This window comes from Cryptotermes secundus, unplaced genomic scaffold (genome assembly GCF_002891405.2).
Source record: "Cryptotermes secundus unplaced genomic scaffold, Csec_1.0 scaffold955, whole genome shotgun sequence".
Classification (NCBI taxonomy): Eukaryota; Metazoa; Arthropoda; class Insecta; order Blattodea; family Kalotermitidae; genus Cryptotermes; species Cryptotermes secundus.
The window spans coordinates 445,639-459,850 of NW_019744422.1; the positions used below are offsets into that span (position 1 = coordinate 445,639).

Below are 14,212 nucleotides of genomic sequence, written 5' to 3' on the forward strand. Positions count from 1 at the left end.
AACAATGAGCAGAGTTTGAGGGAGACCCAGATTATTCAAAGAATGCAGAAGGTACTCGAAGCTAAATAGAATGGAAAATGAAATACACCATAAGAAATGTGCAAGGTAAGATAACATAGGAGAAGATGAAAAAGAAGAAATTAAAGGTGACAAACTTGAAATAAGCTATGAGAACATACTGTCATGTGATTGGAGTGTGACTACAGACAGGTTCTACATACATACATACATACATAGCATTCCATAGATCCATGAGTTAGTCAGATGACCTACCGGATGTGGAATTTGTCAAAAATCATACAATACATATATACATGCACAATTCAATTTCACATAAATAGTAAGGATTTCACAAAAGTAGTAAAATATCCATCATAAATCCATACATTAACATATACTAGATTTTTTTTTTCCTGTGTTCCAAACAAGAGAAAAGATTCTGGATTGGTAATCAGATTTATTGTGTAGTTATACATATAACTGGTAACTACAAGTAACCATCGCTAATTCACACACTCCGATGTTCACTACAGCACGTACTAAGTCTTCTCAGTCTGCTGTCTTCACCAGTTGTTGCCTCCTGATGGAATTCAACAATATTCTCTGCTTCCATGCTCAAGTTCTTACTGGCTGACAACTGTCCCACAACTAACTCACTGCTCTAATTGTCCTGCTTATAACATCTCGGTACGGACTGCACAGAAAACATCATTTCTCTGTTGCTGTTCCATTGCTGCTTAGCAGACCACACAGAAAACACAATTCCTCTGTTGATGTTTGCATGCCACTGCCTACCAATGGTCACCACCTAACAATGAGTCTACATGCCACAATACAAAGAGATACAGGAATAGGACATAACATAAAAGATACATCAAAAAGTAGAGCAAGCAAGACAACAAAGTAGATTACCTAGCAGGAGACAAAGGGGCTATCAGAGCAGAAAAAACTGGGAGTTCTTTAACACCCTGGCACCATTTCACAGAAGAAGACTTCTTAAGTAAAGTAAATATATTGTGACATGTTAAACCATTGTTGGGGAACAGGATGTGGACCACAGAGACAGACTCTTCATAAATGGTCGGTTGCCAAGTTATGCAACAGTAAAGCAAGCTGTGTTTTCCGCCTGCCCGATTGAGGGTTTATAAGAGAAACTGGAATGCCTAAGGAGTCAGTTGAAATGTAGCAGCTGCTGAAGACAGTGTTAGTTAGTATTCGCCAGTATTTGGAGTAATCACCAGAACAGAAGTCAGTCAGTCAGTTCTCCATTAGTATTCAGTAGTACTTGGAGTGATCTGAAGTGACAGATTCTGTGTAGAGATCCGTTGCTAGGAAATGACTAGTGGAAGACAGAAAGTCCTAATGCGTGTGTAACGGTGAACTGGAATGTGTAAATTAGCGATAGCGCTGTATTTGATTGTAATTAAAAGAGTGCGTGTAACAAAGCTGTTAATAAATCCAATCATCCAAAGTAGAACCCGTCATTTTGTTAAGCGTACCCCCCCCCCCCAACTGNCACCACTATGTGTTTTATTTATGTACATATAGATAAATAAATCAAGGGTGCACAATATGACACATCAGTCTCACCAACATGCTAAGTTTCGGATTTCTTATATGCAGTCATTTAGTGCATTATAACCAATATGAGTCTATGAAAAAAACTGACACACTTCATGGATTACATTCCTCAAGTGCTCCTGTACATGAATTCCAAAGCCACTGATAAAAGAACTGTGACAACAAATATATCATCATCATCATCATCAGTAATCTGTCAAGACAACAGGTCCACAGTCTCTTCCAAAACAGTTCCTCCACTTAATGTGATCTAGAGCTTTCTCCTTCAAATGACAGTATCCTCTTCTGTCCCCAAGGTCATCCAGCATCTTCTTACGTCTCCTTGTCACTTCTATCCGCCCCTCTATCTTTCCTTCGATAACTTCTTTTAGAAGGCAGTTTCTGCGTAAAACATGACCAATCCAATTAGCCTTCCGTTTTCTTATTTCATGTAGGATATTCCTCTGCTCATTGACTCTAATTAACACTTCTTCATTTCTCACATAATCGGTCCAACTGATCTTCTCCATCAAAACAAATATATATCAATGAATAAACAGGCTGTAAAAGTTAATGAAGTTAATAAAATGCATAACAATATACATATCACAGAATTCTATAAAACACAAATGTTATATTTACTGATAGTGTTGTAACTTACATAAACATGGTGAACACAAATACAAATATGGCCTAAATATTCCAACAAACTTGACAAAAACAGAAAAAGGGTTCTGAATTTGGTATCAAAATTAATTACATAGTTGCTGATTATATTCACAAATAGGCCTGAAAACACGGGACTAGTGCATGAAATGTAGAAGAAAGTTCAACTTTTGGGAGTGAGGTTTAGCACAGCATTACAGGTCATGAAGTCAGTCCTGTATCACTTCACACTTACCAGTTTGCAATATTAAACTAAATGGAAATAAATATAACATTCCGCACGCATACATCAACTTCCAAGACATTAATAATCTTATTTTTCTGTGGTAGTTCTCAAAAATATAAATATCTGTGCTGTGGGTGCACTGCACAATTCAGTCCATGAGCTTAATATTGGGAATTATGACAATAAACTGGATTCCATCATAACAAAATGACATTAGTACAAAAGAAAACACACCCAGATGAGCCATTTCATTACAACTCTATGATGGTACTTAAATAGCATGCAGCAAAATAAAAACATTAAGAATGCAAACAGTACAAGCACAACAAAACCAGTAACAACCCTAAAAATAGAAATCAGCAATTTAGTTCATGTACCCATGGCGATTCACTATGCTCCATGACACCAATCTTACCTCCCGAACCTGACAATGGATATTAACATGTGAGACTTGAGGTTCTCAGGTAATAACTATGAACAGTGCCATTTTCTGGGATGTTATACCACATAATGGGTAGAAGTTCAGCAGTGTTTTAGAGGAATGTATTATTTCCAGCCTATGGATTGAAGAGTAAGCCAACCAGGCAACCTGTTTCCTGCTATTCTGGGTTACTCTTCAACCCTAAAGATGGAACCAATACATTCCTCCAAAATGATGGTAAACTGGTGTAACACCCCAGAAGAAAGCACTCTTCAATGGATTTTAACCTTCACATTGCCCATCCACTGCACCCAGATGCAGAGATCTGTGTTAGAGATGAAAGACTTTGTTGTACATATTGGTATGTTACTTTGACTAGAATGCATTTCTACTTAAATCTGATTTGTATCAAGGCTAATGACATGTGCTACTCTCTATAGTCATTCAGTGGATCTCATTTCAGATGGTTCCTATTTCAATTATTTAGTTCTAAAATAATGAAACAGTCAGGAACTGGTACTTACTGCAGTCATGGTGGCATAAATAATAAAATATGGACATTTTACTGCCAGAATAATTTCTGAAAATCTTACAAAATGTGGTCATGAGAGGAAGATTGTGTGAGAAATTACATAACTTTCATGAGAACCAAGTTTGCTTTTCAAAAATGTGAGAATAAATATCTCACTCTCCAGGGTTTGGCATACAGCAAGGAACCCTATGAATCTGAGGGTTAAATTGGATTCCTGAATAGTGTGAGGAGGCTAAACAACCAACTTAACCCACTTTTTGGGCATAAAACTGAAGAAGAAGCAATCCTAAAGAGTGACTAGACAACTACTATTGTTATCTGCTCCATAAGGAAATATCCTAATATAAAAAGAAGTTATATTCAGACACATGATCACCCATACTGATAAATATAGCGCGACATGTCAAATCCTTGTTGGGCAAGGGGATGTGGAATGAGTTGGTTGCCAAGTTACGCAAGAGAAGAACAAGGTTATGCAACAATAAGGAAAGCGCTGTTTCTCTATGTCGTGTTGTGCTGAGCTGAGCCGATCTGAGCCGAACTGCACTGGTTGCTATGCAGCAGTAAACAACTCTCGGCAGTGTTGCCAAAGTAACACCTCTGTAAACATGGCGATCACGCAACAGTGAAGCAAGCTGCGTTTTTCACCTGTCCAACTGAGGGTTTATAAGAGTAACTGTAATAACTTAGGAACGAGTATTCGGCAGAACAGAAGTCAGTCAGTCGAAGCAGTTAGTCCGTGTTAGTCAGTTCTCGAAGTGAATCCGAGACAGCCGTGGGAAGAAGAACTGAATGCATGATTAGATGATTTTATGTGTGATAATCGGTGATAGTCTGTGATAACTGAGAAGGCACTGGATACTGGGAGTGTGTAATTCAGTGACACTTGTATAGCTCCCACGTAATCCTGTAAATACGTGAAGACTACTGAAGATAGAGTGATTAGATTAGTGTGTAGGGTTTGTAAATTGTGTAAACCTGCAACAGTGTTATAATTAATTGTAGTTATGACCTGTAAGTGGTTAATAAAACCAACTAACAATCCAAACGGCATCCACAGCAGCCCAAACACGCTACAATATGTACGTCATTCCATTATATAAAAACTTACAAATGGGTAATGAGGTGGTATAACCAGCATTTCCTGTAATGTGTGTGTTCACCATCTGGTATCTCGTGATCTACCTAGCTCATAGGACAATCTGAGTAATGTTAAATTTCTGAATATACAGTACTGTCAAGTGTTGGGTGTATAATGCGACAAATAACTTCACGCTGTATTGGATATAGCGAATTTTATTTCACACTCACGCGTACAATCACACAATTCACAATTTCACAACTACTGCCATCTGCAGTATTACAATTACTTGGCCTGCGAATGTTAGACTACAACTGACTGGTTGACTGACTCCCTGGCTAACTCATAACTAACTCTTGAATAGTCTTCGCTGCTCCTTATTTAGCCCCGTTACAGACAACACAGAAAACAGTTACGTAATGGGCACCACTGTTGTCTGATGCTGTGTTTGCCAATAGCCTAGCAACGCTGTCAGTTGTTCACTGCCGAGTAGCAACAGTGGCGTCCCGTGTTGTCACCGCGGGAGGGAGCGGGGTGTTGACTGGCCTATCACTGTGGCAACAGCAACGCTCCGAAGGTGCCACGTCACCGCTGACGGGGGAGGGGGTGTCATGCATAGCGCAAATGCATCACAGTATATATAGTCACATGCAAGGGCATATGCTTGACGAAATGACGGGTTCTAGTTCAGATGATTGGAATTTTTAACAGCTTGATTACCCACTTTTTTAATCACACTCAAATACAGGGCCATAGCTGATTAACATACACTTCATAGTGCACTGTTACACACTCCCAATATTACACATAAATAAAGTCTTCTAATCAAACACAAAGACTTAACAGAACAAACTTTCCACGGCTATCTTCCACCGAGAACTCTCTCACTGCCACTTAAACACTCTGAAATACTCTCAAATACTGCCTTGGTTATTCCTGAAACCTCATTATACAGCCTCCACACCAATCACAGAAAACAAGTCACATGACAGTAGGTTTGCAGTGTGACATCACTGCACCTGCACAGAAGTCTGTTTATTGAGCCACTGCCTAGAAGCAGGTTGCGTGTGTTTACCAGTCTGTTACCTAGCAACGCTCTAGCCATCCAACGCTACTATATATATATATATATATATACACATATACATATACACACACACACACATATACATAATGAACTAATTCCGGTCTAGAAAACTGAAATTAATGGCCAAGGAGATTCATTGCGCTGACCACATGACACCCTCAATCTGCTAAACTTAGCACTAACTTCGCCGACAAGCAGTGGTCACTAGATCGGTACAGTTTGCTTGCAGACTAAAACCACGGAGTTTGTATTTTTGTTTGTAATGAACTAATTATGAACCAACTACATTGAAGAAACAGGGTTCTTCTTGAAGCTAACAGGAACTCAGCTAGTGAAGAAATCCATCTCTTTCATTGGACCCCAAATTTTGTTACCTTGTTTCACAAGAAACTACCACCAGTCCCTGCAAGGGGCATATTACAGATTGCAGACAATGGGCTATTGAACAGAAGAACAAGTTGCTGAAGCAGACCTTCTGGAATAACTACACAGCTCTAGACAAGTGGATGACGCCCCTAATGAGGTGGAATGGGATTTTATGAAAAATTTTAATAGAAATTTTTATGGATTTTAATTAATTATTTTTATGTTATTTTTAAGTGGACTGCAACATGCAGTTTTAGCGCACATCAAAGCAGTGTAACAGTTTGGATGCATTAAGACACCTGAAGATGGCCATCTATGGCTGAAACATGTTGTGTTAAGTGTTAAATGGTGAATAAACAATTGTTGCATTATTGGCGGACTGTGGATACATAGATGTTTAATCAAAGATCAACAACAGGATGCTGAAATACAGAATTATAAATCCAGGAGCCTGGAAAGAAACTGAAAAATCTTCTTTGATCAAATCTGTCCTAGAAAACTGGGCTATATGCAGTCAGAGATGACCTTATTCTTCAGTTTGTGTGAAGTAACCTTGCCAAAGTGCATGAAATGGACATAATCAGCCTAGCAGTGTGGAAGACATGACATCATAAAGGACAGTGACCATTACTGTTGACTGTCAACAATTCATAAAGATAAACATGGATATAGACTGAATACGAAACCTTTAATGTTTTTACTTATAATCCGTATAAACTGACATTAGGTAAAGTTGTCTCTGTGCTTAACTAAATAAGCACTACACCATGAAGCTGTATGGGGGAGTGGATGTATAGATCCACATTTTCTTGACCTTGGCACTAGTTGGAGGTCAGTGGCCAGCTTCACGCCCCAGCTGCTTTAGCCCTAATACCCATTGTATAGGACGCTGGGTGGACCCCAGGGCCAGTCTGGATGACTTGGAGAAGGGAAATTTTTTTTAGTCTACCGGGAATCATACTGCAACACCTCAGTCGTCCAGCCTGTAGTCAGTTACTTTACCAACTATGCTATCTCAGCTCCTCTATAAGATGACATTAGTAGTTAAAAACAAATGTTTTGATAGTTCACAAGTCATTCCAAAAGACAGAGATTATAACCCTTGTGCATGGTGGACGAAGAAACCATAAATTGTTCTCTTTTTATGCTGTAATAAATTACTTGAAGGCCTTCCCTGCTGCTCTCTGACAATTGTCCTCCACTCACCGGAGCCTATCTTTATAGGGTGAGGCTGGACAACTAGTGCTCGGTTGGAGGGGGGAGCACCGCTAAAGGCACTGAGGCTTACACTGTTCAGCATTTATGAGGAGCAGTCAAATGAAAACGGGTCAGAAACCAAAACATATTAAAGAAAATTTCTTACCGCAAAAGTAATCTCCAAAACTGTTAACACATTTATACCACTGGGAGATGAGATGGCCACACATGTCTTCGTCCAATGCAAACCAATGTCCACGAATGTCTATCTTCAGGTCTCAAAAAATGTGAAAATTACATGGGGAGAGGTCTGGGCTGTAGGGCGGGATGTTGAAGCACTTCCCAACCAAATCTCTGTAGCGTATTCCTCACAGAGTTGGCAGTATGGGGGCGCACATTGTCATGAAGGATAATGCCGTTCGGTAGCATTCCAGGGCGTTTTGACTTTATGGCACATCTCAGTTTCTGCAAAGTGTCTTCATAGCGCTGTGCACTGATTGTGGCCTCATGCTCAAGAAATTCGACAAGCAGAGGGCCCTTGCAATAGAAGAAGAAGGTCATCATCATCACTTAACCGAAACTTGTGTGTACGGCTTTGGATTTCTTCGGCGGGGGAGAATTCACGTGTTTCCTCGGTGGGGGAGAATTCACACGTTTCCACTGCTGTCTCCACTGTTTGCTCTCTGGTTCAAAATGGTGGCACCAAGTTTCATCCCCAGTGGCAATACGGGACAGAAAAGCATACTCTTCCTCATGGTATCGTTGCAAGTGACCCAGTGATGCAGCCATTCTCTGAGTCCTCTGTTAGTTGATGTAGAACCTACTGCGCACAGATTTTGCGGTACAGCAGGTGTTTTGTCACAATTGCATGTACAGAACCGTGGCTTATTCCCATCAAAAGACTAATTTCTTCCACAGTGATCCGTCGGTTTGCCCGAATATGACCATCCAATGCAGCACTAACATCAGGAGTAATGACATGATGAGCCTGTCCTGGGCAAGCATCATCTTGCAGTGACACACGCCCCTCTCGGAATCTCTTATGCCATGCCAGCACACATGAACGTGACATGCTGTGTTCGCCATAAACAACAGACATGCGACGATGCATTTCTCGTCCTCCTATTCCTTCAGCAGTCAAAAAGCGCACTACATTTCGCTGTTCTTTACCCACGTCCATTACTGACATTGGACAACCACACATAGTGCTATCCTTACTCCCAGCACAATAAACAAACGATTAGTGTGCAAGGGCACGATGTCACTGTGCTTTCCCCGAGTCCCCACCAGATGTAAGCAAATTCCAGTGTTACCAACTTGCGTGCCGTGTGAGTTATGCGTGGTGACCCATTTTCATTTGGCTGCCCCTTATACATTACACATACCAGGCTTAGAGCTTATAGTTACATTGGTTCCCGCATCTGACACAGTATGCTTCTCACACAAACCCACTATGATATATAATAATTCACAGCCCACTTTCCTGCTGTAGTTTAACTTGCCTTATTTTATATAAGAAACTTGGAAGTAACAATTATGTGCTTATATGGATGCCTCATGTCATGAGAATATGTTTTTAGGCACATGGTGAATTTGCTGTATGGGAATAGTGGAAATTTCATGCCTAATATAGTCTTGAGGTTCTTCCAGAGAGTATGGATTGTTCATCATGTCCCACAAATAAAAGTCACAATCATTTAAATCAGGTGACCATGGAGGCCACAATAAAATGCCAAAGGCACAATGTGAGGCATCCAGAGAACTGCTTGCAGTGTGTACCGCTGCATTATTCTGCATTAACATTTGCAATTTATTACTGTGTGAAAAAACACATGCCAAATTATCCTCCACACATGAAGTGCACATCAAACTTCAACTTTTGCATCATGCAATAGAATTCCAAAAAGAGCATGATGATTTTCTATGGTCTGGTGTATGCTATTCTGGATGTTTTGTGTAACCACATGTCATCAGAATATAATGTAACTTTGAGTTCAGTAAGTTTGTTGAATACAGATTCTTGAAGGCGCCTACAGTTATCAAATTCTTGCTCCATAATCTGGAGAGAAATGTCTATGTATGACAGTAGCTTGTGAGCTAGTACTTTTGCATCTCTGTACCAACATGACATGAACTTCTGCCAACCCAGTGAAGGGCCAAAGACATAATGACTTCTTCATGCTTGCTTCTAATCTAATATATAAATATATATTACATTGAAAAATGCTTTATATAAAACTTGCTGGCCTTNGAAACAGCTGATAGTGCAGATCACCAAACCCCCGCTGAAATTATGCAGAGAGACACACTCAGTCTCCCAATAAAATGTTCTGTTTATGAATTTCAGGTTAGAAAAATGCATCTCAACCTATCACCAATGAGCTTATCCAAATTTGGCTCCAGTATCCACAGCCATATTATATAGTAAATAATACGAGTACAACAATATTCACACAGTTTGCCACAACTGGTCACTCTGTATGACTACAATAACCTAACAAGCTTTCATCCTATTACATAAGGTTGTGTGACATAAGCAATAAAAAATTGTAAAGGTGTTTCAATTATGCATAACACCAAGAAACATATGAAGCTCTGCGAGAAGCAAATGATAACAGTGAACGAAAGCATTTGTTGTGAGCTAGCACAGACTTACAATGTGCTGGAAGCCAGGTTCGTGTCCTCATGTTTCAACTGTCCATCTAGAGCTAACCCCCACTTGTCCTTGTTATTGGCGAGCAGTGGAGTCATCATGAAAACTTTGCTGAGCGTGAACCCAGGCCCGATGGGGCACCCCTCTCTACAGCAGCAACCGCCACCACACAAAACACACAGCAAACATCACTCACACGCTCCCTAATGGGTGGGGGACACACATCATAGCTGGCTGGTACTTGTGGTCGAACCAATGACACTTGTTCCCATGAGCCAGCAAGTTTACCCCATGATCATAAGCCAGACATATTAAAACATAAGTCTCTAAGATAGGTCTTAATATCAATCTCCCACCTTCTTCTTAGTTCACATAAATTATAGTTTTATATACACAAGACACCATACTCTTGCAAATTTTTGAAATGCAGATCTGATTCAGAATGTAAATATATTTGAAATATATCTTCCCATAATGATCATCTAAAAGATGTTACATATTTATTAAAAACATGATCTTGTACAGCGATCAAGACTTTTATTTCATGGTTTACTTAAGGATGCTTTGTCAACTGCTAAAAATGTTAAGTGGTTTAAGTGACGATGCGAAAGGGGGTAATAGAAAACAGTAAAATGCCCATCTTTAGATATTATTCCAACATTTGCCTGGAGGTTCTGAGGAAAACCATAAAATGAAAGCTGCTCTATGGGCTGAGATTCATAGTGGATACCTCCCGAATGTGAGTCAGGCACAATTTTATACCTTATTACAGATATAATCTTATAGAATCTTTTCATGGACAGTTTATATTTTGTCCAGCACAGGTTATGAAGCAAAGCACTGAATGGCAAAATATCTGTGTATGATCAAATAGCCTGTTTTAAAGTACCTGTCTGACATTAGCACCAGGGATGTTCTAAACGTGAAGTGGTATTGCTAATCATCACACCAAAGTGATAAGTCTTCCTGCAATAATCAGGCAAACACTACATTACAAAAAACATTCCAATTGAGGTGCACATAATGGGGTAAACTGACTGTCACAGCTGGTGATGGTCAATTTATTAGTGGTACATGAATACTGACTCTTGCATTTTTTTTAATTTACTGCTTAGAAGATAAAAGATCAGTCGTCCATAGAATAATGACATGGGCTCATCTAATTATGAGAAGAACAGCTTCCAATAAATGTTGCACTGCATAAAATTCCAACATGCTTGAACCTAATTACCTCAAGTCACAATGTTCAACTGCTGGCTCGCTGTGTCACAGATTCTGTTATTCCTTTTACCACCAGGCAGCACTGCAGGACAATGTGCCAATGTGACTGTCAACAATTACATCTACAACTACATCATAAACATTTTGTGTATGTCTTAGGAGCTGGCTCTATTCCAGTTTCAGATGACTAGTTATCACTATCCTGACAATTTTCATTATAAGAGACAGAAGTCAGGATCAAACACAGAATTTTCTGAATAATTAATGCATACATTAACAACATGACCAATGAGATTATCCACTGCTTGAAAAATCAACTTATGAAAGACGTTTAACTCTTTCCACTCGCTTTCCCTTATACTTTAGCAGCCATGTAACAACAGACTGGTCTCATATGTTTCAAACGCCAATGCTGCTACATTTTAATACAGCAGAATTGGAAGAGCTCTCTGAACTGTACGCTTTGTGGGCAAAGTGTTAGCTGGAGAACATGCTGGAAGAAGTTGAGGTAATTAGACTAGTCCATCTCAAACAACAACACGGTGTGTTCCAGCCAGCTAATGATCATGAGCCCCACAACTCACATTGTAGATGATGCAAGGTTTGTGTCCTCATGTTTCAGCTGTCCGTCTAGTGCCAGGCCTCTCTTATCCTTGTTATTGGCCAACAGTGGTCGCACTGTGTATACTTTTGAGAGTGTGAACCCAGGACCAACAGGACAGCCTGCTCTGGAATCCATGTCAATATTTTACACCACCTGCTACATCACACCTCAAACATATCATCAGAATAGTGTCATCAAATCAGTAACCCAAAGAGTTAACAATAAAGATGACAAGTAATGTCTTACAGAGCATGTGATTATTGTAAGGAGTTTACGCTATGGAACAGGGTTTCCTTTGAGAAGCTGACAGTTACCTAAGTAGTCCAAAAATTTTTCTGTTATGAGAATCCAAGTTTCATTACTGTGTTTATAAAAATTTTTGAAACATGCAGTTGAAATTAATAAACGCCCAGAAACATAAGAATAGTTATAATGATGTTGTAATGTCAATCATTTTACATTTCTTTATAATTCCAAGAAGAGTATAAAATGCTCCAGTGCTAGACTGACTGCATTGGTACTTTACCAAAGTAGATCTGTCTTTTATGCATTTCAGTTTTGAATGCTAGAACACTATGATGCCACTACAGTCCATGTAACAGACAAGACAGCCAGTTAGAACATGTCTCAGACCACTGTTTTCAAAATGATGTGTATTTTACTGCATGGGCATAAAATAACTTTATAACAGCACATATGGTACATACACTTCTTCTTATGGCTTACTTTGTGTCATTTCAATATTCTGAAAGTTATAGAACTACCGTGTGCTCACTCTGTATCATACTATCAATAAATTCTATGTCTCTCCATCATTTGATATGATATGATATGAACAATACTAAGCATATACCTTCTATTATAGATATCCTGTTTTTCCCTCTCTCCCCATGCTGCCATGGTAACAAAAGAATATCTGTCATGATACAGTGAGACAGCTGTTGTGTCTGATTAAAAGTTAAGAGAAAATAAATACGAACAGAATATTACTGCATGCATTTCAGGCAACTTCTGAATCAGTATCCTTTTTCCCTTGCAGTCAGGTAAGAAAGGGTCCCTTAGTACTGCAGTCTCAAATAGGCCTCCCGTACCAGCCCGATGATGAATGAGTATGAAGGAAAAACCAAAAAGCTTGGAGAAAAACCTGCCACTTTCTCAACCACAAATTCCACTGATCCTGGGCCTCCACGCTGAGAAGCGAGAAACTGTCTAACATATGTCATGGCCGGTGGTTCCATTTAGTATGTAACTTGACAATTAAAAATAATGTCAAAATAATCTGCTGCACTACTGGATATGGCTTGTGTGCAGAACAAATGCCAGGATTGACTGGGCAGTTCCACAGTTTTCCATAACTGATGTCAGCTTTGAGGTACACAGATAATATATTTAATAATTTGTAATTTAACAGACACCATTAATTATACTAATATAGCTGCAACATTCTATGAGGCTATGTTATACTCACTCGCTTTCTGCTTCCGCAACTGTGCATTTGTACTGGGCCGTGGAGAAGAGACAGATATCCGCAAACTGCCGAACTTGTAATGAAATAACAACAAATACTGAAACATGACATGTAAGACTGTCACACTTAACACATTTACTGCCAATGACAGCATGCAATATGTTAATGATCAAAATATCTCCTCTTTTCTCCAACAGATATCATCCAGATGTCACAAGCTTTCAATTATCAAAGTGTGTTGATATTCAATATACATTTCAAAGATAGATGCAACATTCAACTTCCTACACAAATGACATTTGTATTTAGCCTGGTAAGGGAGTCATGAAAATTTGCTTCCCACTGTGTACAGAGCTACTTTAAAAGCCAAGACAAGGTTGAAATATCCCGAATAAATAATCTTTATGAAAATTATTAATTTTAACAACATATGTCTCTGCAAGACATGAAACTAACAGCAAATCACCTATACAGCAGTGCTGACAAGCAAACAAGTTATCATATCTGTTCTGGAGAGCTGTAAATTCAGTTCAAAAAGCAAATACACTATAATCCACATTCCATGTACTGAACTCAAAATCAGTGAAGTAATTATCTTCTGAGCCACCTGTTTATTCTGCCAAGTATGGTTTTCAGACTACTTTTGTCACCACAAATTAAAGAACGGGAAACACAAGCAATCAGTCACATGAACCACTATACGAAGTGTGTTCAGGAAATAACGGGAATTTTAAAATTTCGCGGGTTTGGAGAGTCCAATTGTCAAAATTTTTTTTTTATTATGTTGGTATACATGCCCCTGAAGTACAATAAAATTTTCAGCTGTATTCATTGCTTACTTTGTCTGTGGCAGCCGCTAAGGTTAGACGTGTTTTTATGAGCTTGGCGATTTTCGTTTGTTAAAAGAAATGGATCAAAGAATTTGTATCAAATTTTGCGTAAAAAATGAAATAAAGTGTTACAAAGTGTGTGAAATGTTAACAAAGGCCTATGGTGAGTCTGTTATGAGTAAAACAAGAGTTTACGAGTGGTATAAGCGTTTCCAAGATGGCCGTGAAGACGTTGCAGATGACGAGCGCCCCGGACGCCCCAGCACATCAACAACCGATGAAAACGTGGAAAAAGTGAAA

The 14,212-nt window shown here is 39.1% G+C and overlaps 1 protein-coding gene across 6 annotated transcripts in view; it reads right to left on the minus strand.

Annotated features, from left to right (window-relative positions):
- LOC111874781 (beta-arrestin-1) overlaps positions 1-14,212 on the minus strand; it is an 86,384-nt gene that overhangs the window by 6,313 nt on the left and 65,859 nt on the right. For 3 of the 6 annotated variants that reach the window (XM_033755593.1, XM_033755594.1, XM_033755595.1), the window contains 3 exons: positions 13,083-13,155; positions 11,595-11,738; positions 9,793-9,936 (listed from right to left, as the gene is read on the minus strand). In XM_033755593.1, the coding sequence (XP_033611484.1) occupies positions 9,793-9,936; positions 11,595-11,738; positions 13,083-13,155 (361 nt within the window). The remainder of the gene's footprint in view (positions 1-9,792; positions 9,937-11,594; positions 11,739-13,082; positions 13,156-14,212) is intronic. The other 3 variants (XM_023870562.2, XM_023870563.2, XM_023870565.2) reach the window with 3 other exon arrangements.